The sequence below is a fragment of the Cydia pomonella genome, chromosome 10, assembly GCF_033807575.1.
Source record: "Cydia pomonella isolate Wapato2018A chromosome 10, ilCydPomo1, whole genome shotgun sequence".
NCBI classification, from domain to species: Eukaryota; Metazoa; Arthropoda; class Insecta; order Lepidoptera; family Tortricidae; genus Cydia; species Cydia pomonella.
In genome coordinates, this window is record NC_084712.1 from 7,138,443 (window position 1) to 7,165,885 (window position 27,443).

The following is a 27,443-nucleotide window of genomic DNA, read 5'->3' on the forward strand; positions in this document are numbered from 1 at the left end:
TATTTTCTTAGAAACCCCATTGATAAACTGATTTTCTTTATCTATATAGCAATTTTTTTTTATTTGAGTCCATCTTAATAGACAAGTAAGCAAGTATGGAATCAGACAAGTTTATATTCTAAGTCCAAAGAAACTAACTAACGTACGCATTTGTAATACTAGCGCGCATTAGTAGGGATTTTGTGCTCGAACGCGTACAGATCGAACAGCATATAACACCTGTAGCAAAGATTAAATAAAACGGTAAGAGACAGGCCACTGTCAAACGACAAAAGGGAATTTCCTCTATAAGTTACATAATAGTATGTTTATTATTTATGCAGAGTAATTCTTTGAATTCTGTTAGCTTAGGGGTTTGGCTAAGTACATTAATGACATAGTTTGCATAAATTCGGCTTTTTTTTAAATATATAATAGCTTTATATACCGCTAAAACAGGCCTTACAATTAACTCAACCAAATATTTGAAAATTACCTATGGCACCTATAGTCCGAGATACTAAGTCAATTTTCTATTTAAGTATTCTTTCGCTCTTCTAGCGGCCCGATTCGAAGAATGATTAAGACACGTTTAAGATCTTGGAAAGATCTTCAAATGATCGATAACTAAACGACATGTAAAAATTGACGTTTATTGCGATTCCGCTGTGATCCCAATAAGATCTACGATATTTCTAACGTTAAAGTGACATTGGTTGTCCAAATCGACTGGTTCTGTCAATTATACGACATACAAACGAAATCTAAATGAGAACTTATCTAAACCAGAAATTATCGTTATCGTATTTCATTCTTCGAATCGGGCCGTAAGTATACTATTAGGTAATGACCAATTTAAAAACTGAAGAACAATAAATGTTAATTTCAAATGAATCTGACTGAATAAACTGAATGGGAGATTAAGACAAACGATTAAAAGCTCAAGCTTGTAGCGCGTTTAAATATAAATAATAAGTTTTAAGTAAAATACAAGAAAATACACATTGTAAATCCATGTACACCTGTGACGTATCTGTCGCTTTTATGCAATCTGTACGTGTACACCGCAACAGGTAATCCATTCAGATAGGATATCCATAAATCTTGTACAGTACCCATTAGTGCGGTACAATGGCAAGGGAGTTAGGCAACGGTCCGTGTATATTTTAACTGTTCGGTTCGTTTAAAAATAGACGTGCAATGCGGAAGCATGGGCGAGTCCATTTTGTAGGCTGCACATTGACACGTCGGATCTAAGCCTTTGTCCACACTGATGCGTTGTCAAGCTTTAATACCAATCAAAAGTATTTGGCCAACCAGGTTTGGACCCGGGTATGTCCTTAAACTACGGCCAAAAGAGAGGTATGGGCACTGTGAATGTCATCTCGCTTAGAGTGTCACCGCGGATGTCATTCCAGATCTAAAGCAGAGCCCAACTGGGGAAGTACCTCCACCTTACAGAACACCGCAGCCAAATAACACTAGACCCTACTCATATTAGTGTTGTGTTCCTGCCGGTGAGTAAGGTTGCCAGAGCTCAACGAGGGTGGCGGAGTGTTAGGGTCGGCAACGCGCATTTAACACTTCTGGAGTTGCAGGCATCCATAGGCTACGGAGACTTCTTACCACCAGATGGGCCGTATGCTTGTTTGCCACTGACGTAGTTTAAAAAAAGGTTTAACGGTGATTTTAACTTAAGCTTATTCCGGACTGTCTGGTACAAAACTCAAAAGAGCGGTTGAGTGGGGGAACTTTTGGAATCAGTTATTACCGGTTAAGAGGGTAAGAGGCTTATTCCGCTTATTGCGGGCTACTCAATGACCGAAAATGCTGGTGGGCAAATACTTTTAAGTGATATTGTACATGACAACTGACGTAATGGTTAATTTGGATTAACTTTTCTTAAATTTAATGTGATAATAAATGAAGTTAACATTTAATTTTTTTAAGCATAAATTAAATGATGTCATCATCCCTTTTGCATGTTGGAATGAAAGAATGTCAGCATTGTCTGTTTCGTTGGCTAGGGAAATCTCGGTGTAGATTAATTTTATCAACTCACTGTCATAGGGATGAAATAGTCCGAATAACATAATTTTGTACTTTTCCGTTTTTTGAATGAAGAAATATGACATCAAAACATTTCAAAGGAATAGTATTTATGAGCATGAAATATTTCTTTTGAGGACCGGTTGGGCCTAGTGGGTAGTGACCCTGCCTACGAAGCTAATGGTCCCGGGTTCAAATCTTGTTAAGGGCATGTATTTGTGTGATGAACATGGATATTTGTTCCTGAGTCATGGGTGTTTTCTATGTATTTAAGTATTTATAAATATTTATATATTATATATATCGTTGTCTAAGTACCCTCAACACAAGCCTTATTGAGCTTACTGTGGGACTTAGTCAATTTGTGTAATAATGTCCTATAATATTTATTTATTATTATTACTTATTTTGTGCTAGTGTGTGAACATACCTTTATAGTGTTATAGACGAACTAGCACTCGTTTATGTCTGTCATAAACCTTTAATTCGCGTAAGTTTCTAAATCTAAGTGCGAAAAGGACTCTACTGTTATATGTTGGATATAAACGGGTTGTAACTACCTGAAATTCAAATAAACTACCGATTTTATTGTTGTAATCTCTTGATATGCATATAACCTCAATTGTATGTTGTGTAGTAAAATGTGACTTTTCAGGAAAGGTTACCACTTTGTAGGTTGATTAGGATGGTTTATAATTGCATCCTTATGGTAGTAATAGATTATTGACAACTGAGATAACTTTTATATGAAGTTGTAATCATATTTATACTCATCGAAATTCCTTACTAATCGAATACAATTGCATGTGTCAAGAACATAGAGAAATAAGTAAGCATAGAGTGCTCACTCCATACATCAGTTTTGTTACCAAAACATTTATTAGTTTAGTAGTCGACATCTAGCGTCGAGTAGCGGATTTATCAGTACTAGGTACATACGAGTAGATGAATTATGTTAAATTACCCCTTTCTTTTGCCTTTTGTCATAGTAGTGAGGGGAAACTGTAGTGTTCGGACGTTCTCGGCTCCGTTCGGCTAAGCATTGTTACGAGCAATTATTATATTTGGAAGAACTTGACGTTCCTTTGCTTGCACAACCACAGATAAGATTATCACTTGATTTTTGACAACCCTAAATAGCCGAAAGGGATAATTTTGCAGGAAGTTTCCTTTCTGTACGATAGAGATGAAATATACAACGAATTTAGAGATGAAATAGTAGAGCCGGCAAATGACCGAACGAGATGCTCTTATGGAACTTTTAATAGGAATAGCAGAGAAAGCGCTATGATTTGTCCTTGTCAGTGTCATTTTTTTTTATTCCCTCCCGTAAATTTTTGTATGGCATATGGTGGGCCACAAATAACCCGACCGAATTACGTACGTTGTTTGTGGTATGTTGACAGGAATGTTAAAACGTGTTTTTAATTTGGCGCATTGCGTGTGTTCTGTTCATCACGGGCGCACGCGTATAGTACATCTAGTTGATCCTACCATCTATGTTTAGTACTATTATTTAATCTGTGGGCATCCGGTAGCACCTAATGTTCGCTCCAGCTACCAATAATCTATTTAACTGTTACATGGCATCTATAACTAGTTCTAATTATGAATTGCGTGTTCTATAATTAAAATCCTATAATTGTGACATTAATCCTGCCACGGCCGGGGCAGGCGGCGAATCGTGTAATGGGCATATTTACATTTAAATTGTGTAAGCTTTCCATGTCGGACGTTGTTAGGGCCCCGGAATGATGGTAACACGGCTACTGCTCACGCGACTTAATATAAAGGCCAGAGCACACTGCATGCGTAAGCGCACTCGAGGCTACTTGGTTGCTAAGATAATGTTGTTATTTTGATAGCATAGGTGCATGCATTTTGCTCGTAATTGTTCGTATGTGTATTAGCGCGAGCGACCCACGATGCTGACGACGATGACACACGGTCGAATGATAACAAATGTTGTAACATTTTGAAATCATCATAAAAATAAAAGTTTGAATTGGCCTCCTGATCTTGTTTCCTGCGTAATATAATGCTTTCTATGAACAAATTGACGGCCGGTCTGGCCTAGTCAGTAATGACCGTGCAGCCTATGAAGCCGCCGATGTAACCGATGCCGATGAGCCGATGGTCCCGAGTTCGAATCCCGTTGGCATTTATTTGTGTGATGAACACAGATATTTGTTCCTGAGTCATGGGTGTTTTCTATGTATATAAGTATGTATTTATCTATATACGTATGTATATCGTCGCCTAGTACCCATAGTACAAGCTTTGCTTTGTTTGGAGCTTTGGGCTAGGTCGATTTGTGTAAGATTGTTGCCACATATTTATTTATTTAAATGTATAATGTAAATGTGTAATGTCGCTATTCAGTGAAGGGAAACATCATGAGGAAACCGGACTAATCCCAACAAGGCCTAGTTTACCCTCTGGGTTGGAAGGTCAGATGGCAGTCGCTTTCGTAAAAACTAGTGCCTACGCCAAATCTTGGGATTAGTTGTCAATCGACCACAGGCTCCCATGAGCCGTGGCAAAATGCCGGGACAACGCGAAGAAGAAGAAGATTTATTTAAATGTATAGGCCCGCAACGAAAGTTATGTATTATGCTCCTACGCAGAGCCGTGCTGCGTTACGTGTGTAGTGTGGACTAGCCCTAATCCTACATATATTTCTGGTATTCTAAATCACGAATCAATCTCATTTTGATATCTTGTAGCGCCTCTTGGTTGTACATACCTAACAGCTAGACCCATAGACGAATTATGAGTGCAAGACTTGAAAATCACCGCAAGCTTTTCGCAGGAAGAATGAAATAGTTATTTTGACTCGACTGCAGCAATTCGAATAAAGGGTTATGATTTTAGTAATCAATGAGTACTGAGAACTATGCATGATTCTGATTATGTATTAAGTTCGACCATGTTCACTTCTGAGCGAGAATTTGATAAATGCGATGTCAATCGATTAGTTTTTACTGCCTGTATAATAGTAATAGTACATTGTGTATTAAGGGTGGGAAACAAGAATTAGCATAAGTTCATATTTCTTATGCCACCCGTACAATGTTATTCATCACACTTGTGAAGAATAAACTGAATATTAAGCGAAATAAATTCTTAAATACGGTGACACATCAAATATCCGTCCGCCATATTTGTTACTGATGACATTGATGCCTAACTGAAGGTACAGATCCATCCAGCATCCAGCCACGATTTATTATTATTTTAAATGTCTATTTAATTAATCAAATTAAATATTTATAAAATAGACAAAAAATATTAATAGTATATATTAAAAAGTAAAACTAATTTATAAGTCCTTGCGTAGAAATTGAGTAGATGATATACAAAAACCATTATGCCCATGGGCATTATGAAAAATACTATTACGTCCGTGGGCATAATATACGTAGCTCATTCCATCTCAGTATACAATAACACCGTTGAGCAAGTGTGATGAAAAAGCTATATTTCTGAGCGAGTGCAGAATATAATCCTCCTCTTATTGTAAAATCCGAGAGTATTATGCAAATTATGCAATCACATACTATAGCTATAAGCTCTAAAGTATGAGAATTGAGAACGGAATGTCTGCTTTGCAGTAGTATTATGTAATTTAAAAATAATTCAAAAATGTTAGTTATATAATTCAATTTAAAACATTTCTCCGGTTGTTAAATATTTCCAGTTTGAAAAGGTTAGTATAAGTTAATATTAATTGCTTGCTCAAGTATTTACAGTGTTTTTCACACTTTTTAATTTACTGTGTGTGTGTGTGTGTGTGTGTGTGTGTTTTAATATGCTGTGGCATTTTACTGCGAGAAAGTAGAAATTTAATACATTTAATTGGTATGTTTTCCAATTAAAAAAGAATTCAGTAACAGTGTAATAGAGAGGGCTCGTAAATGTTAATAAGTGAAGTTTTTAATCATAGTTTGATGTGATTCTGATGCAAGTGCGTTGGAGATGGTCGCAAGTTCTACGACGAGGCCTGGTTTGCGGCACTAGCAGACAAAAGGGGTAAAAGGCACCGTAGCGAAACGTCACAGTCCGTCGCGAATTTCCCTTGCCAGCTCTGTGGCAGAGTATGCCGCTCTCGCATCGGTCTTTTCAGTCACCAAAAAAGATGTTTTGCGGACATTGCACTATAGATCGTCTGAAATAGACGCTATGGCCAGTAGTAGCATAAAAATTACATTTTGTACATATAACATGTTTTAGTTATAATTTTTTGAGATGTCCAAATCGTAGAAAGAGCTGTAAATTACATTCGAAGGTCTTAATAATTCCGACTACCCAAAAATGTGACGTTCCACGGGTAAAGATACCTTACGGCAGTCGGCGCTTAGCACCGCATTAGTATTAGTAGCGCCGACCGCCATAAGGTACCTTTTCTCGTGGAACATCACAAATGACTATGACTACTTTTCACAGTAAAGTAATGACAGGGAGCCTACTCGAGCGTCGTAGAGACCTATTGGAATGGATGGATAATAATTAAATTTTCCAGTTTTCTTTTCCAGTGATCAGAGAAAAGTGTCTATATATTATTATACTCGTATATCTAAGGACGGGCCTTACGGGCAATGAGAATGGGGCCTGTACAGCGGTGTCACGCACACGAATTCAAGCCAATCGTACAGTCTAACGCCACAACGCGATTGGTTGATAAGTTCACATCAAGTGCGCGATTGGTCGCAACTAGTTGCGTTAGACTGCACGATTGGCTCAAATTCGTGAGGGACACCACTGAACTAGCACCATTCTTATTGCCCGTAAGGCCCGTCCTTAGATATATGTCAATGACCTGAGGCATATTTTTTTAATGTGATAGTAAACGAGCAGATGAGCCACCTAATGGGAAGTGGCCATCGTCGCTCATGGACATAAGCAACATCACAGGAGCCACTTAAGCGTTGTCGACCCTTGAGAACCCTAAATAGGTACCCATATTTAACCTATATGTGTTATTTTATATCTGTCATGGAAGGCATTTCCAAACTTTAAAATAAGATATACGTAGGTGCGCGGATTAATTCCAGCATAAAATCATTCTTCCGGAATTTCTCCGTTTATAGATATAACTGTATTGCATATAATCAAGCTGTATGTAAAAATACAGCTAATAAGTTAATAACCCGTCTTTAACGACCGCCATTAAATAATTACCGACTATATGTTAAGCTTCTTATAAATTCGCATAATTCCTAACGAGACGTGTCCATCTGATTTTCAATAATCTGACACGCTTTTATTTTTATTGCCAATAATCCCACGCAAGAGAATGTATCGAAAATCGATTTGACTGCCAATCTCCATACTTCTCAAACCGCGTGTCATATGACGTTTATTTCATAAATTTTATTCTGTTTTTGTTAAGGTTGCTTTTCAATTAGCATGATTGTATTATAAGAAGTTGGGGCAGCAGTAATGCACGATATAAGCTGAAGCATCATTTTATTAGGGCGTTGTTATAAGTGGCACTTTCTGTTTCAGATTATCAATGGAAGGTATGTACAATCGGCTGCGCTCAGGGTGTTCTATCCTTAGGGTGATATTCATTTGAACGCCTTACAGATAGTAGGCACCTGCCTACTATCTGTAAGGCGTTAATGGATTTTTTCTTAACTGGAACACCTCGTGCACAGGCGATTGTACATGACTGCGAGTTCTTTGCGATTTAGAAGTCTAATTCATATTCTATCTATAACATGTAAGCAGATAATAAGATACTTGTTATTACACTAAGTGACACGTTTTGTTTTCAATAAATTCCTGGCATTCTTTACACATGCATTATCGCTATAATTGAAACCATTTAGACTTGTAAATTAATTAGATATTTACTAGTAACCTTTTTTACGTATAAAACTGTCTTGAAAGTTATAAGGGTGCCTTATAACGGCGCACACCTTCTACGCGTATTTTATTTATTTTACAATACATATAGTGCTACTTTCCCGCACTAGTGCGGGAACGAGCACTTTCCGTGCCTATGTCGAAAGTTTAAAGGGCCATATGTACTGTAAAACGATATACGACGTGTGAAAAGGTAATTAGCAACTCGTGTCTATTTAAAATACTCCCTTCGGACGAGTTTTAATTTATTGCCACTCATTGCGAATTTCCTACTTTCCGCACTTGTATCGTCAATAACTATTGTTAAATGCTTACATATTATTATAAGTTATTCAGATGGTCATTCTAATCTTAAAACTGAATATAAAGTGCAATATTTCCAGGATTAAAACGCAAATGGTAAACAACTTTAAATTCCATTTTGAAATGCAAGCGAATAAAGATGGTTATTTTTATCATAAATATACATGACTTGGGTGGTCAGAATATTCTGAGAGAAAATGAAACCTTACGTCATTCAAAAGATATTTTATAAACAAATTTAAGTAAATAAAATTGGCCAAACGCTTGTATCATCCGTTAGATTTAAATCGAATTCTCGTAAAACAATCAAAATATGAAAATACATATAAATTTGGCATGACTAATCCAATTAGACGGCACTTATGAAGTTATGACGGAGAAGCAAATTATGCTAAATTATGGCATACCGTTAAAATAAGTTGTTTGTTTTATTGATTGAAACATAAATGTTTTATTTAAGTATAACGTAATTTAAAAGGCTTACGTAGTTTATATTTTTATACTTAACTGTGGAAAAATGGGGAACTATAAGTATATTATAAGCTAGAATAGATATTAAAGATTCAAATATTAGGATTCAGTTAGCTCTCCTAAGGTATTGACAACGTATCTGCTAGCATTAACTTATATCCTAGGACTAGGATATACTAGTACATACAATCAGTGAATGCTTGGCGGGAATATATATGCCGAAGATCCGTCCGCAAACATAACAGGACAGGACATGTTTATGCTTAACTTTACGTCAAAATTTGTCGATATTAAGTAGCGTTTTACAATAATAGAAAATAGACCCAATCATAAACAAAAAGATCTAGAATCTAAAAATACAAACACAGAAAGAATCTCATAAAATTGTAGTAATAGTATTTTCAATTCGTTCTTCGTTATCGCTACCCTGCTAATTCTTAATTATAACGTTACTTTTTATCGAAGATTGATGTTTCTTCTAACGTGTTTGTTTTACTTAGCCAGATTAATGGTATCGATTTATTTCATCTACTTATCTGTGCAAAAACCGGGTAACTGTTGGGGATTATTGCGCGTGGAAACTTTAGTAAAGCGCGAGTTGGTTCTGAGCAAAGCCGGCAGAGGTTTAGTTTTTTTAGTGATTTTATGTTTAAGTAGTTAGATCGTGTCTCTGATATTTATTTTTAAATATCTGGGAGACCGAGCTTCGCCCCTGAAAAACCTCGTATAGCAAATTTCATCGATATCGTTAGAACCTTTTCCGAGATGCCCGAACACAATACAATACAATATAAAAGAATTGCTCGTTTAAAGGTATAAGATAAGGTATACTGACTTACTACTAACAACGATCACCCATGTAGTTTAACTTTCAAGATTTTCACACATTATTATTCCCGTTTACGGGGCTCCCTGAATTTCTGACCATAACTTTTGTGTTAAATAGCTTAAAATTACAATCTCTGACGATCTTTTTAGAGACATCAAAGACGAACCCAAATGTGTAGATTTCTTACATATAAAATCGGGTAACCGGGTTTTTGCACATATAAAATCTTTCACGGCAATTAAATAACGAACAAAGTGTTTTTTTAGACAATGTTTAAAAAATAATATAAACATAAGTGCAATTTAACAAGTTGTGTAATGCTGAAAAATCTTTTGTTCCTAAACTAGTACATCGCCGGCAGAAATTCTGATTCTGTCACAGTTTATAGTGTTTAAACTTTTATAAATAAACATTTTCATATACCAAGGAACCCCAATGCTTATGAGCCTGTGAGTCGTTTATTGACCCCCAAAGTAACGAGGACCGCCTTGGTGACTTACGGCGTAGTTGTAATTTGGCTCGGCCAATTGCCTGAGAAGTCATGCGTAACTTATTTCGGAAATAACGGGACACTTATTTATATTATTAGGGATAACAAAGAACTCGCTGATTAATTATAAGTACTTATTCAGTCTTTGTTCATGGTAACAGTTATTTTGTTAAAGTAAATACGTCTTGCTGTAGACATGCAATACCTTTTATGGATTATAGTTTTGCAATAATTATTATACGATACTACCATTTAAATAAGTACAGTCACGTTTGAAAACATCGACACTATCGAAGTTCCAAAAATATCATTTCGGGCTTTTACCGATCGGCATCGGTAAAACCTAGGTCTTACCGGTATATCCTAGGTTTTACCGTATTTCGGGCTTTTACAGTAACATATACACGACTTTATGGCTCATATATTAGGATAGTGTACACATATTTTTGGCACTTTGTCCGTATAGATATTTTCAGATGTACCTATGTGTACAGTCAATCAGACAAAATAAAATCTAAAAGTAGTAAACAAGATTGATTTTTGTGGGAATATTTATTTTAGTACTATTACATGTTTTTTTTACAAAATGTTATTAAAAAGTAAAACACACAAACGCAAATGTTTATTCAAATTAGCAACAATATACCGCTATAAAAAAAAAACTGTCAACGTATTTTCGGGCCATCCTGTATGAACATGGATTTATTTGTTTCCTCTTTTTCAGGTACCACATTTGGGAGGAGATATTTTAGAAAACGTAAGTTATAAGTTATTTGTTTTGATGCTTATTATAGCGCAAAAACTTGCATCTAATAATTATGCATTCGAACTTGTAGATTATAAAAAAAAAATACAGTTAATGCATTATCTACTATAAAAGTTTTCAAAAATATCTTGCATATCATAATAAGCCTTAAACGGCATTCGTTACATATCAATCTTCTGTTTTAAATAGAATAAGTAAAACCCATTGCATATAAAATATTAAGTACAAATATATGAGTCATAAAAATTTATGGTGATTGGAACTTTATACTCGTACAGTGTATCTAACTGATTAAAACAAAATACGATATGTGTACAGCGTGGATTTTTAATACGACCGCATAATCAAAGGGTAGTTAGTTTAGGCTTTAATGAACACACTTTCATAGATTTTATAGAAAATGGACGACTTTTATTTTTTCATGTAAAATAATTCAGCAAGCAATGTATCACTACTTTGTTTTAACTTAAAACGTCGCATCCAATGACGCGACGCGATATCACGACTGTCACAAGAAATAGTTATCTCTGGTAGTTCCTTTCAAGTCACACATTACTCCCTTTCTTAATGAAAACAAGTTTTAAACATGGAAAATCGAAGATGAAGGCATTTGGCATGCGCTTTTCGGAAGGTGTTAGATTTTCAAAAAACCGGCTATCAGTTTGATAACGATAAAATAAAATGGGTCAAGGCCGCTGAGAAAATGCACGAAACTGATAATCCCACCGCATAAAACTGCATGCCAAGGGTCCATTCCTGAGGTTAATTTAAGTAACTTTCTCAAAGACACCGATATGCTAATTAACTCAATTACGGAGATAATCAATAATTTATTTTTATCTTATAAGGCCCTTAGAAGCGTATACACTTGCCTTATGGTCTGTTTACATATTGACACTACATCTACATACCAGCCCCACATACCCATACACGCACACTAATAAACTATAGTACAGGCACACACAAATACACAACGTTGCAAATATAGAGCTGTACCTAAGAAAGGTACATTAAGATAGTAGCGACCGACCCCAATCTCTCGACCACCAGTCTGGAAATAAACGCGGAGCCCTCTGGCACTGCACATGCTGAAATTGGGACCCTTTGCCACATCATAGATTTAAGTTATAGTTATTATGTTAAGTTGATAAGTTTAAGTTTTTTATATTGTTTGTGTGGCAATAAAGTTTTAATTTTAGTTAAGACTAAATTCAAAATTGTTTTATAGCACTAAAGTCTACGTCTAGTTTAAGTTTGCGGTTATATCAAAAATACACGCTGTATAAATAATTAATGATGATTTTCTCATCAGCGATATAATTTCTGACATGTTATAATTTGTGATATAACAGATATGGTACAAAAAATTGCCAAAAGATTTAATGTTCATTAATTCTTATACTACGATGGTGTGAAAACTAGATCAGAAGGTCAAGAAGGGAAAGAAGATGTCTAAAAGTATGGTCAGAATCGTTAGATTTATCGACAATATTTTTTTCAACTCATTGCAGAATCAATATGCAACACAAAAACGTATGTATGTATGTAAACACTTTATTGTACATAAGACAGGATAAGATATAGATAGATAAACCAGAATGTTTGTAATGTACAAAGGCGAACTAATCCCTATAAGGGATCTCTTCCAGTCAACCTTTGAGCAATTGAGAGTTAAAAAAATAAAATATGAAAGACAAACGAACACTATGTATAAAAAAGTAAACTAAGGTTCAATTATTACGCAAGTACCTAAATAATTAACACGTAACCAATATTCCTATGTGCGACACGGGTATTATGTCTTCATCATAACATGAACAAATTGAGCTAATTCCACTTACCTTCGTAATTTATACTCAGTATTTAATAAAAATATGGAGCTCGCTTATAAAAACTAACAGCAGACACCATCTTATCATTACCATATAATAAACACCGCCATAATTAATACATCTGATTGCGTGTTCGATGACATCCTGTGTATTATGTTTATGTACCCTACACTTTGGTGTTGCGTTTATCCGTAGGCAGTGCACCTAAACATGGCGATAGTCGTGATAAATGCCAATATCACTTTGCATTTTAAATGACATCGACTTATTTGTTGCTTGACCGTAGCGAGTCGTTTTTAGGCTATCCAGTGTAAACAACATCTAGAGCATTTAGATTTTAAAAAGTTAAATGTATATGTATTACTCTTTGTGCATGTCGCTCACGCTGACTTAAGCCTAAAAATGGGTCAACCCCGAAATAAACATAATAAGTTGGAAACACGTATACAGCTTCATTATGGCCTTTTATAGGTTGCCTGTGAGCGTCGGAAGTTATTCACAGTCAAAGTTTACAGAAAACAGTTTTTCTGTCTATATTCAAGGTTTCTTTTCCGAGGTCAAAGTTTAACTTGCCTGGACTGGATTGTACATCAAATGACGCTCCTTACTAAATCTGTACATTTTCAAGTACCTAAACGGTAACATATTCTCAATTGTTAATAAGGTACTGCTGTCATTATCATTATCCGTATTTTTTTTTATTTTGCGTAAGTCCTATATTTTGGTCATAAAATCTATTTATATTGTTACTTGAAACAAAAGGGCGTATGTAACAAACGTCATTTGTGAGAATCGTGACGTCACGGATCTGTTTCATACACTGGAAAAAACGTTGAATTAATTTACGTTTGAGCATAGACAACAGTGCGAGTGACATAACCTCAAACGTTAAAAATAAAATCACAAATTAACAAGTGTCACAAACGTCAAAACTCAAGTCAAACGATGGTTTTCATCCCGTTTTCAATGACAATGACAATATCAACCCAATCGGAAGTCATTTTTTTGCTTATGGTGGCAGACTGAAGGAGCTGGCTGACGTCAATTTCCGTTTTAACTATGTTTAGAGATTTTGAATACAAAAATTCGTAAAAAATATATAAAATTTATTTTTTTGTAATCTACCGGAGCCCCTCTCGAAATGGTTTTCGATTTAGGGATATTGAAAATTTTGATATGTTGTCAATTGTTTTATTATTGAATATTAACGGCTGAAACTTTTTTTTTCTAACGATATACAAATGAAAATAAATGAAAATTAGACATGTTCTCGTAATATTTTTTTATCTAGCCATCTTTAACTTTTTAAGGTTGTTCTTAAAGTCTGCTCTCGGAAATATAGTCTCAATTCTGTGTGATTTTTTAAATTACATTTGGCCTTTATTAAAATGCGTAAAAATTAAAAATACAAACTCCAATTTTGCGGGAGCCCCCTCTGAAATATACTGATTCCAGTCTTCAACTACTCTGTTCCGCGATTAGAATAGCACCCCGGAACAGAAGATACTAACTATTTGCTATTCGACTATAGCCCTAACTGTCTTTAAGGCCGTTCTGGATATTTGCAGTTTGTATACACGTAATTAGGAAAAACAATATGACAGTGATTACTGTATAAGTGTACAAGGAGATCGTGTATTGTATGATTAGCAATCGTTTATGTAGGTACTTGTTTTTTTTGTGGTTATACTTCAAGCATGATTGGTAAAAGTATAATGGAAAATCCCGTAACGTAAACTAGAGAGTGTACTATTAAGGAATTTAATATCGACACGGATAAAGTGCCAAAAATATGTATACACGTATACATATATTAAGTTAGTGCTTATTTATTTTTGGCACTATGTCCGTGTCAATATTTTATACCATGACTGTGCTGATGCTGACTGTATAAGCCATTATAAACACAAATGAAAACGTACATGTATCACTTTTTCATTCCTCATGATTTGAAAGTGGGTCATTGTTGTTCTATGAAATGTGCAGAAAGTGATATCTTTCTGCTCTAGAGCATACTTTTCAAGTAGGTTTTTTAAGTTTTTTAACGATAAGCAACTAAAAGTAGCTTTTAAATGGATTTATTATACAATTTCCATTTTGATCAACTCCCCATTAGATAAATAACGATACTTTTACGGCTTTTACCTAAATTATTAATTGAAAGTACCGTCAAGAAATTCTACTAAAGTTATAAATAAGTAGTCATATTTTTTTACTTTCCTCGTATTCGAAATGAAAAGTGGAGTGCTTAACTCGTGTGAAAGGCACCATTTTAGTCTCGGACTATTGGCTAAATAACTTGACTGGAATGAGTGCCTTTTATACCTCGGTTAGCAATTGTACGTTTCTTTAAAAAAACATATTTGCAACAATTTAAAATATTTTAACAATCTCAGGCGTCGTTTGTTGGCTATAGTATACTTATAATGAATTAAAGTGCTTACATATGGACTCAACAATTTCGTGACATCACTCAATTGTCGAGAAATTTGACATAAGGCCTAACCTCCTTAAAATTAATATTAAAATGTAAGTAGTAAAATTTTTAAATTACATTTTTCACATGTTCTCATATGGCGCTTGGTCGTGCCATAAAAAAGACGTAGGTAATGAGATTATTGAGTTCTTATCTCCACAATGATTCTATTTACTGAGGATATGAAAAACTGGAATCATTAAAAAACGTTTAAATTCTAATAAGTCATTATCATTATCTTCATTTATAAGTAATAGTTATAACTATTTATGTCTACTAAGAACGTCTTTTTATTGTTCTTTTATGTATTAAAACGGTGGCAATTATGTTAATAAATGTAAGGAATAAATTTTAATAGTTGTAAAATGTTTACTGCCATTCTGAGATTTTCCTTGTTATTGAATTTTATGGTACCTAGTGTATAAATTATTTTATATGTTTATTTGAGACTTTTGAATTGAATTGTAGCATTCGTACCGTTGCCAAGAAAATAACTGTTTTCTTATTAATTTTTATTTATATGATTACTCCGACATTATACTATGTCTTTTTTCTAATACCTCCTATGTTAACATAAAAATAAATGTTTCCTTTATATAATATTTAGGATAGATAAATATTGATTTCGGCGTTTTTCCTTGTTTATAGAAGGCGGATTTTTACAATTTGACTGACTTGACGACATACATATGAATGCACTCATCTATGTAAATTGATAAATCTTAATGACACATTTCATAACCTTCGTGTGCGGCAGCTAGATTTCTATATCTAACTTAGACAATAATTCCATTAATAAAATTTGTTTCACTATTCTGTTTGGTGTGAATGAGAATAATTCTACATTTCAAAGCCAAAACGCCTTATGTGTCTTTAGAACCATTATTAAATATGACTCTTCGCCTAGGTACGGGAGAAATTACATATCTAGACTTAGATCTATGATACTATTTTCACGCATAGACGAGCGTTTGTCTAAAAAACCAGTATAACGCCAACATGCAATAATCTCTCACCGAGGTTCTCTTTTATACTGGTTTCGTCTGAGGCTTTTACCCGTCTGTGCTTAGTAAAGATTTGGAATGACGGCCCACATCGCGCTCAGTAGCCGTCTTATACCAATTAAGATCCCAATCGTTAGTATTTGTTTTGTGAAATTAATCGCGCTGATGTCATATCGGATAGTCACAGTCTGAATTTAGAACTGTAATGTTAGATAGTGATACAGATATCGTCTGCACTAACTGAATTATGCTTAGATTTGTATTTGTTTTAACACTTTCACTACACTGGGCTCCTAATTAATTACGAAATGAATGGTCTAGTTAGTACCACGTTTGTGGTTGGAATTTAGGCTGTATTGTATTCGTTTATTTTAGTTACTAAGTTTACATATTTATATTCATTGCACTTTATTCCAAATAGTGAATTCCTCCAAACCTCTGTTCAAGGGCCTTGTGGCGTGTTTTATATCCATAACAAGTCCAGATCATATTCATAACCTGCTATTACTGTTTGTGAAACTGTTTATAAAAGCAGCAGTGCGTATCTAGTCATTGTGAAGATCCTCGAGTGAGGTCTTTTTTCCAAATATTGTTTTGGTTTGTGATATAATAATGGGTATTGAATATGTTCTTAATCGCTAGCGGAGACTACTACATCATTATAAATTCCAAGTCTGAAAAATGTCATCAATTTAATTTAGAAGCGTTGCAATACGAGTATCCAATATCTCTGGATTCTCTAAATATCGAACAGAGCCGTGAAGTTGGTATCGAGAAAAAAATTAACTATTGAAATTTTATACTTAAAGTAGCAACATCAACAAGTTGACTTAATTGTTAACAAAATAGTATGCAGCCTTGTATATTATTAATATGCGAACGAAGTAAATAAACGTACCTACTTGTAAACTAAACAAATGTCATATACAAAGGATAAAATGACGAAGGCCTCAAAAATTATCATAGGAAGTAGGTAATTTAATTGTACCTACTTATAGTTAGAATTTTTAAGATGTATTGAAATATTATAAAGAGCTATCTAGTAAACTTAGGTAGTTAGTATTTTTAAAATGTATGTTATAAACTTATGAACAACTCATTAGTAACACTGGGGCATAAAATTAACAGTACAATTAAAAATGGCATCATCATTTATACGCATACATATTAGTCAATGCTGATATACGCGGCTAACCTCACCGGCGCGTTGACGACCCTAACACTCCGCACCCTGGTTGAGCTCTGGCAACCTTACTCACCGGCAGGAACACAACACTAAAAATATCCATAATCTGACGGTACTATTGCAAAAACAAATTTTATCTTAACTTAATCATAAGTAGAAATAAATTAGGTTTAATGTGCCGACAGTATCACATTAATACATAGCAGAATTAAAACTAAATGTCATGCTTTCTAGCCGCATGGGAGACGGACGGAAGTTGATTAATATCATCTTTAATTATAATGGGGAAAACAGAGAGATATCATCAAGCTGCGTGTCAAAAGTAACATTTATAATCGAGTTAATGCTTTGTTTTCATTAAATATTTATTAAGGTAATATGTTATACGTAGGTAAGTTAAATTACACGACTATTATATCGCAATACCCCGCCCTTTACTAAACTACTGTGTTACGTTTAAGTTAAATCGAACTATAGAAAATTATCGGATGGTATTAGTGATTTGCAAAATATTGATTTTTCAGTTGACGGATACACGTGTGGACAAAAAAAAGTTATATCCTGAAACTCCTGAAAGTATCAAAAAATCATTGATGGCACGAATTACCTTGAAAACCGTATATAATCAAGCCAATAATTTAAAAAATATATTGTAATATTGCGATTGCGCAATATGAGGAAGCTTTACTACTTACTTAGTAAAGCTTAAAATTTAACATCATCTTATTTTAGTAGTTTACTTATGGTACAGTAGTAGAAACTGGTTTAAATGTTATACATGAATAAAAAAACGTACATACATCTTATCAGCTACTGTATTTAATGCCTACTAAAATGATGCCTTCTCATTGACGATAGTCTAAGTAATAGTCGTTTCTTTAAATAATAAAATCTATTTTAGGTAGGGATCCTACTTTGTTTAAAGGTGCAATTTCAATTTCAAATTATTACCATATAGGGAATAGTTTTAAGGCTTAAAGATATATGTTGTACATTGTAGCTATTATAATGTAGATATACATGAAAGACAAACACAACACAAAGAGCATTTAGATTGTTTTACCAATGAAGAGTATTGGTTCAGGCTCTCGCACAGTTTGCTTAACGCTATTTCACAAATGTTTGCTCGACGTTTGTATGGCTTGTTAACAGTTCTTGTCAACTAGGTATGTAAACATTGTCTGTTAGGTTTTGGCAATGTTATTGATCTATAAATAACAGAATCAGGAGGAAAGTTTGTCTTCTTTTACGGTATTGCTGATATGTCATGCACTGTTGGTATTTACGAGTATTAAAAACATTTTGTTCTAATCAAGTGCCTAATTAAAATATGTTTTAAATTGGAAAGCTACAAATATTTTAAGTCATTCTGTAATGTATTGTAAATATAAAACGCATGTTTTACTTCTACATTTCAATCAAAATCAAACTATAAGCTAAACCAACTAATCTTCTTTAAAACCTCACACTTGCCACTTTAACATTATCTCGCACAGTTTGTCACTATTTATCTTCTGTACACTACGCCGACATTTTAAACAAAAACGCTATATTTTAATAATCTTCATTTGGCTTATACGACCTTATGAAAAAGACTAAATGGCTATTCCTATCGCTTACCTGGTATACGACGAGTGTGTGACTTGGGTAGACCAAAATACCGTACTCGATAATGCGTAGTTCTTACGAGACTCGAAGTTTACTGGGTACCTCGCTCGCAAACATTTTGTATGCGACGGTAATATGGTGCTAAAGCTAATCAGTGCTAAAGCTACACCATTAGCATAATGCTGATTGCGCATGAACAAAATAGAAGCCGATACAGCATCATGCATTAGTTGGAGCCGGGTGGTATTTAGTTAAGGATAACTTTTATGCGCATAATCAATTATCTGAGCTAGTTTAAGCACGTTTAAGTATGTGCTTTTACTTTACTTTGTTGTGTATTTTCAATATGGTAAGAATGAGAATCAACGATGAGCTTCTTATGTTTGAAATTGGTTAAAAGTTTTAATGATTTGACTGAAGGATGTTTTCACGAAAAGGGCATTTTTTTTAATATTTCCATGTTTCATATTTTTACGCACATATATCGCTTCCTTTGTTTCTATAAAATTCCCCGTGAACTACTACATCTGTAGAGTAAGTAAGATTACTTATATTAAATTGCAGTACATATAAGATTATACCTGATTAAACATTATTATGACTAGTTTGGAACAAATATTTACTTAATTATATATTTATTGCAAGTAAATAGTTATATTATTTACACGCAGTGCGCTATAAAATCTTCATTGAAATTTAAAATCTTATTCCGTAAATCGGTTTCGTCTTGGCAACATTTAACATGAAAATGTTTTTGAAGATTGAAAAATTATCATATAATAAAACAATAAATAAGCAAATATCTATAATAAAACTTACTAAGTACTTAAACTGAATTTGGCCCACATCGTGTCAATGGCCAAGGAGGTGCCCAGTACCCCTAGTGTAAATTTATTCTATAGCTTAACGTGACGGACGCGTTTGCGTTAAGTCTCATTTTGTATGGGATTTTGAGTTTGCAAAACATCCCGCTTGGCGCGCTGTTTCTAAAACCTGTACAAAATGAGCGAATAAAGCAAACGCGTACGTCACGTCACGCTATCGAATAAATTTATACTAGGGGTACAGGAGGCAGGCCGTAAATTCCGTAAATTATTAAAAATTCAAATATCTAATCTAAGTTTTTCAGCACTTGGCTATAAAGGTACATAGACTATACCTACTAGTTCATCGCAACTGGCTTTATTGTCACAGTGCCGTGACTAATGAGATCAAAGCAATAAATTAATCTGTCGGAGAAACAAGACAAATTCTGAAAAATTAGATTACTTTACTTACTTTTATTGTACATGATATTTTTTTTATAAAATTGACCATTCTTCACGTGGACATATACGTTTTTCGAAAAGTTTAATTAAGGAGAAAGTCCTCATCAGGCGGTGTATTGTGGCGATAAAGCAAGTTGATTTAGCGCTCGGACCTGGTTTATTCTGCCGGGTATTATTCGCTACAAGCTCGGGTAGGATGTGGCTACACTAATAACATTCCAGACTTGCTAGCATGAGTTGCGTTCTCGCGCACGACTCCGTACATCTAGCGCGACTTGCGCAGCACATGCTAGACGGTCTGATGCTGTACTATCTTTTCTAAATTGATTTTGCTCGTCAGCATAAAACTTCCCTATATGAACCCTCATTGCCCATTTTATCGCCATAGGATTTTTATCATAATAAAAAGTACCTACTTATCTTACTTACATGCGGTATCAGGTTACGTACTTTCGGGGCCCTAAAATTTACACATATATTCAGCCGTTTTGTTAGATTGACAGGCCAATTCGAACGTGACGTGAACATCAGAATGATCGACTCATGTCATTCAGTTATCGTGCATGTTGCTCGTACTTTGTCCGTACATGTATAGACGCAGGCGAGACGCACAATAACTAAATAACATGATTAAAATATGATTCTGATGTCCAGGGTAGGTTCGAATTGGCTTGTAAATAATAAATAACAAACAAATAAGTTTGTACTTATACTTAAGAAGTACCACCGGGTCAAGCCCTTTATCAGAGATCATCGAAGTATAGATTAATGATAGTTGATATCATAAACTGGTTTCAATATTGATATTATAACCTTGCAACCTAAAAGTGCAATTTTGCAATCAGATTTCAAACAATATTATCATGCGAGTCATCAAGAGAAAGAACGAGCAATAAATAAAACAATCTCCATTTCTGTGTACACCTGTCAGTTACTTTTCTTTCTCACATAATTTAAAAAGCAAAAACAGACATGACGGGACATCTCTAATATCCATAAAGATTTATGTCCGACGTTTCCTTCTTCTTTTTACTTTAGTAATAAATACAATTCCAATAAAAACAAACGTTCTTGCGTAACCGTAGCCTTACTTCAAGGCTATCGCTCGACGTTCCTGTGGCATTAAGTATATCGCCTAGGAAAATAGTAAGTGCGCTATCTCTACACCGACTTAGTTCTCGTCCAACCATTTGCTTGAATAAATATACGAATACAGCCTTATTTACAGGTCCTTGAGTACGGGTACAGTGTGGTCTGAGATATAAATCGATTTCGAGGAGAAAATGTTCGTGATCTGCAAGTAAGATATTTCACAAAAACTTATAGTTAGCTTCTGTTCGCATGGTATTAGTATTCTGTGCAATATCTTTAAGTGGAGCTGTTATCATGTTAAACAAATTATAACTAAAAATTTGGAACGTATATAAAACGTAAAGTCATTTTCTTTCTCTTGTATTGGTATAGATTTCTAGACAATAATCCAGGAAACTTTATTCCTTAAAGAAAATGTAAATAGTCGACATTAATTCGTACCGACATTTGAGCTCGAAGAGTATATATATAAATTAATCTGAGAGAATAGTTTAAAGGAACACCACCTACCTTGAATAGCTGCTCATTTAAATATCGAATCAAGAAAGAGCTTTGTAATTTTAGTTGCCATGTATGTACAGTGATATTTATGTTAACTTGCCGGCGCAGCCAATTAATGGATTTTATTAAACGGAAACTTGTGTAGACTGGAAAATGTTCCTAGTGATATATTTAGTTATTTCTTGAGACTTGTCGTATAATTTTCATGCAAGGTAAATATATTCTGAGAGAAAAGCTTTTAAAAAGGTATATAGCCGCGTAATTCAATATTTTTTTTAAATTTGAATTGTATTTATTTATGTTTTTTTTTAATATTTTTATAGCTTAATGATGATGGTGGTATCCTCTGTTATCCCTCATCAGGGACATATGGCTCTCAGAAGAGATTTCCAGCTCTGCCCAGCCGAGGCCAACTGATGCAGCCTCCTTTTCCACTGTGCGCCTCCAGGTGACAGGTTTTTCTAACATGGCGAGTGACTATTAACTTTTATAAGCTAGAAGCTAATTGTTGATTCGACCTTTTACTTTGTTTTCAGCGACATTATTTAGGTTTTTTTATCATTTTACTAACCTTTCATTGGCAAAATCTGAATTAGTTGTTTGAGCCAGGTTCCCATTAGGTACTCATTACAACATGCATTTATTTTTAGGAGTAGGTACCTTTATCATCATTTTTGTTGGAAGTAAAGCAAGGATGTACTAGCCTAGTCCTCCCAGGTGCTTACCACTGTACTTAATATGCAGTAGAGCTCGTGTAACCAATTTAAGATATTGAAGAAGTATTGTCGCATTTTTATCACCTGCCACCATGCCCGTCACGTTCTAACAAATATGTAAGTGCGAAAGTGACAGGCATAGTGACGTATGATAAAAATGAAACCATGCTGCGACTGCTGAAGTATTACGAATTTCATAGTCATAATTATATTGGTTTACCTGCGCTTAGTGAGTGAAGGAATTTATCTAAGCACCCTAATGCTCTTTATGGACATTAATGTCGATTATCAATAACTAATAAAGAAGCGATAGCGGCAATTTCGCTACCGCAGTAAAGTTTATCGCGAAAGTGCAAGTTTATGATATATAAATTCCAATTTAGACGTTAGTTATTGTTTATTTTCCTCCCTTTATCTTGGTCAGGTGGATTAAAACGGACTTTATAAGTACTACAACGCAGCACGCCGAGCTGATGAATCGCGTGGTGGTAAGCGATTACCGCTGCCCATGGACACTATGTACAATACCAGTTGTAAGTGCGTTGCCGGCCCGTGAGATGGGAATACGCTCTTTTCTTCTAATATAAGGTTTGATGGTCTTATCGGTCTGGAAATACTGCAGTACACCAGTACGTAGGTATCCATTTGACCCTTTACCGCATAGGCAACCATACATATGTGGCAATTAGAATACATAGTAAGATGGTTAATCATTTAAGTCGAGATCGCCTTACTCGAATCTCCAAGCCAATCACTTTTATACTCTTAGCAAACAATCCGCAATAAAAAAGACGCTTTACTTTTAATCAGATAGTCTATAACCCGTAAGCATTGGGTATGTAGAAACTACGTAAATATGGCTCTTTCAAATAATGATTTCATGATAGTATCTAATTTATCATAATAGAAGATATATGTTTATTAAACTAAAGATTGTTCACGATAAAAAGTTGTCATGCATGATCTGGTTTATCTTTTTACCGAATGCACATTTTCAAGAAATTCTTTACATTTAACATGATGTATATACTATATAATAAAAATACGTAAGTAAGTAACAGTGCATGGAATTTTGATACACACTTGGAGGTGTCGACACTCATCCTCAGCCCGTTCACACGCCTGGCGGCTATTGTAAAAACTCAGGAGTCACGAAGTAATGACACGGCTTCCGCACTTACATCAAAACCATTACAGCAAAATAGTCATCATTCGTCAAATGCTAAGAATTTATGTCTTAAACTCGAATAGAGATATGGTTAAAGAATAGATACGGTAGTGCACCAAAAGAGAAACTACAGCAAATCAGCGCCGATGTTATCGTCCTCAGACTATCTATTTGGAATATTCTGAAATAAGATACATAATCAAGGTGTCGTTTGTTTCAATATGGCGTTTATGTTGGAAAGCGTAATGAAAGGCGAAGGCTCTGGATTTATAATATCGCCGGCATATCTAATGGCGACGACGGAATCACGCGAGATATTGCGGTGTTACTGGCCGGCGGAAAGCCAGAACTAGCATAGATTTAATATAGCACATCTGATACGCCACTCACAAACTAAAACTATACTGCGGGATTTTGGGGTCGTGATACTGAACAAGGTTTCCCATGGGACCGATATGAAAATCGTGAAAGAAATATACCTATACGCTTCGTCTACTTCGGGCCCTTATGGTGTACATTAGATTTATTTTGTTTTTTTGTTTTAGTTTCAAGTGGATATATGTTCAGTATAACTCAAAATCACGACCGCAAAATGCAATCCTCCTTAATTTAGTGTTTTTTCGGTTGTATATAAAAGGAACCCGGAAGCCGCTCGAGTAACCATCAAACATATTAGGTATTTTTACTTCTACAATCTAAGAAAAAAAAACACAACTATATTTTCTATAATAAGTGACAGTGGGTGGTGGCCAACAAACGAACGGTCAGAATAGTCTAAGCGGTTAGATTGTAATCATAATCAAATTAATAAATTTTAGGAACATATATTTGAAAATATTTCAAATAATCCTTATCAATCTCCGTTGTGGCGTCGGCAGATGGATAGTGTGAGGTAGGAGATTTTGTGAAACTGCTCTTAAAACTTGTTTTACTATTGCCATGAAGTAAAGATAAGCTTGCTAACAATTGGAAGGGTTAGCATCCTTTCAATCAACCAACATTAAGTTTACCCTATATACCTGTGTTGATTGAAGCGTGAAACAATTTCTTCCTACGTGCTCCCATCTTTTATAGCACAAAATCTTTCACTGTCACCCATTGACTCGAACGGTGTACGGTTCAGGGGCCTTATTCGAGATGCACAACTGTCAAATTTCGCGTCCACATCAAATCAACACTTGATTCTATCGCATGTTGATTGTATCAAGTGTTGATTCTATCAACTGTGGATATTATCATTTGGAACAATCAAAACTCATTCATAGAAAAAATAATCAAACAAAAATCAACTTTGTTTATTACTACTATACAGGATGATTCAGGAGACGTGAGCAGGATCAAGCCTGCATATTCGGTAAATTATCAGCAACTGTTTCGTACCAGTATTTGTGAGATTAACGTTAATTTAATTTTTACTGCAAAAAAAAAAGAGTTTTATTTTATTTACGATATTTATGGTCACCCTCTTTGTTTTATCCATAATAAGTGACAAATTGAATGTCATCGGAGTCTGGTTACTTTTATAAAATCGTATCTCACTCAAGTGTGACATTTTATTTTCTTCATAATCAAAGTGCTGTCATAACGGTTAAAGAGGTTTTATCTTTGTTAATTAATTGTTGTAGGGTGTCCATGATTGTAGATAATCAAATTTGTCCTTAAGAAAAAGTTAAATAACAGATAAAAAGCGTGATTGTTTTACTTAAATATGATGGTGAACGATTCATTAACATTTACTGATTGTGTAGTCTTAGTCCAGCTCACGTCTCATGAATCACCCTGTATAGTTTGAAATGGCTCTGAACTCGAAGTGGTTCGATTTGATTTGATTGTCACCTGACTGTGGATTGCTAATGTCAAATTTTGACAAGTGTTGATTTTATTGCTAGACTTTATTGTCCACGGGCTTGGGCACCATCTTGGATTTTTTGACGTACGACAGGGAATACCCTTCCTTTCCTACAATATATGGCATAGAGTAAAGCGTCTTTTTTTTTAAACATAAGTTTACAGGAATCAGCGACATCTTGTATTCGATAGGATAAGTAATGCGCTATGAACAATGCGGCGGCGAGTAGTGAAACTGTACCTGACAACGTCAATCAATTAAAAAGTGACCACACAGTTGATGGTCGATAAAGGCGATTATTAATTGAATTTTAACGACAATAAAGAACTATTGACATGCGATCTTTTTGTTGAACCCACACCTACACGTCGAATAATGCTCGCTCCACATATTCTCCTATAAACGCTCAAAATTGTAAAAAAAATTGATGCAATTTACTCCGCACCCAGTCTCAAGTTGCTTCTAAACCACATTCACGAACCAAGTTGTAACCTAACACATCTGTAAATATGGCATATGATTTAGAGATAAAGTCCGTTTTTTTTTTAAATTACGAGATGGTTCATGAATAACCTTTATTACTATAAAAATAATACTACATTTGTCAAAAAACATTTCTGTATTGCGCTATTACATAATGCATAAAATTGATATAAAGATAGGTACCATAGTCGCTCGCTCACTTGGTCTATCAACAACTATTTTAATGCTCTTTGTACTCGTATACGCGACCCCATTGTATGTACAGTCGCAATCAGATATATCGGAACGCATGTATGGGATCTCAAATTATTAAGATAAGACCTACTGTACTGTCTATATTACTTACCAAGACCTAAGTACCTATTATTTATATGTACCTACACAAAGAGAATTCCTATGTTAAAAGGAGATTAAATACATATTTTGTTATTCAACTACAAATAAAATAAAATTTATCTTTTTCAGTTAACACATTTTTTTACCGATTTCTTTAATAAAATAAAACATTAAAGTATTATGTGACTATAATTCATTGTCTTCGGTGTAGATTATTTACTGATGTTCCAATTTCCTGTATCAGTTTGGTACCAGGAAATATAAAAACTACACCTCTTCAAAAACTTTGCTGATAGTTCGACATCTGTAAGTTTAAATATAAAACATGATAAAAACACTTAAGTCAAAAACGTATACATAAAATATTTGCCCTATATTCTGGTCGCTCGGTAGGGTGCCCAGAAGGCTGGGTGCATTTCCGCGCTGGTTAACAATGCTGATCCTCTGGTCACCAGAAGCCTATATAAGGCGCTCTCATAGAGCCACGCTAGTGCCCTAGAGTTTCAAATTCAACCCCAAGTGCCACAAATATGTAGTTAAGGGTTTAAATTCTGGATCAAGAACATGGAATACTATTCGCTAGTAAGGCCATAGGTATTAGAAAAAAATAATAGTAGGAGACGGCCGTGGTCATGGTAGGTGGTACAGGTGGGCCAGGCAAGCTCTGAAATTATGCACCTATTTTACTATAACTTTGTTCACCTGTGTATATTTACTGTTTCCATGATAATCATTTTTAATATGTTGCCCGTGTAATCGGGCTGTATAATTGGTCTCATATTTTTTAACACAAAATCATAATTTTAATTCAATAATTAATGGTGTTTTACATATTAATCATTAATATACCTATTTTGCAAAATTTTCTTGCATATAATAATATTGTTTACTTCAATTGACGTGTTTATTATTTTCGTTACTATGTCAACGTTAATACTTAAAAAATTATAACGTGAAGGTTGAGTCCGCAGTACAGTTACAGTTTACGTACATAGTGGCATTAGCACAGTCGGATTAGGACCAAACTCGAAATGTCTGAACAGTCATGAAATTTGGTATGTATATACGCCCCTTAAAGGCCCCTTTTTCATGCCCACACCATTTGACATTTGGGGACCTCGAGGAACCGCAGCCATCTTGGAAAATGTGGACCATCCAGGAGGAAT

At 34.6% G+C, this 27,443-nt stretch overlaps 1 protein-coding gene across 22 annotated transcripts in view; it reads left to right on the top strand.

The window, feature by feature from the left end:
• The window catches only part of LOC133521961 (uncharacterized), a 208,730-nt gene that overhangs the window by 153,264 nt on the left and 28,023 nt on the right, over positions 1 to 27,443 (top strand). For all 22 annotated transcript variants that reach the window (XR_009799970.1, XM_061857098.1, XM_061857095.1 and 19 more), the window contains one exon: positions 10,717 to 10,749. Coding sequence is in view for 2 of the 22 variants with exons in the window: in XM_061857116.1 (XP_061713100.1) it covers positions 10,717 to 10,749 (33 nt within the window). In the remaining 20 variants the exon portion in view is untranslated. The remainder of the gene's footprint in view (positions 1 to 10,716; positions 10,750 to 27,443) is intronic.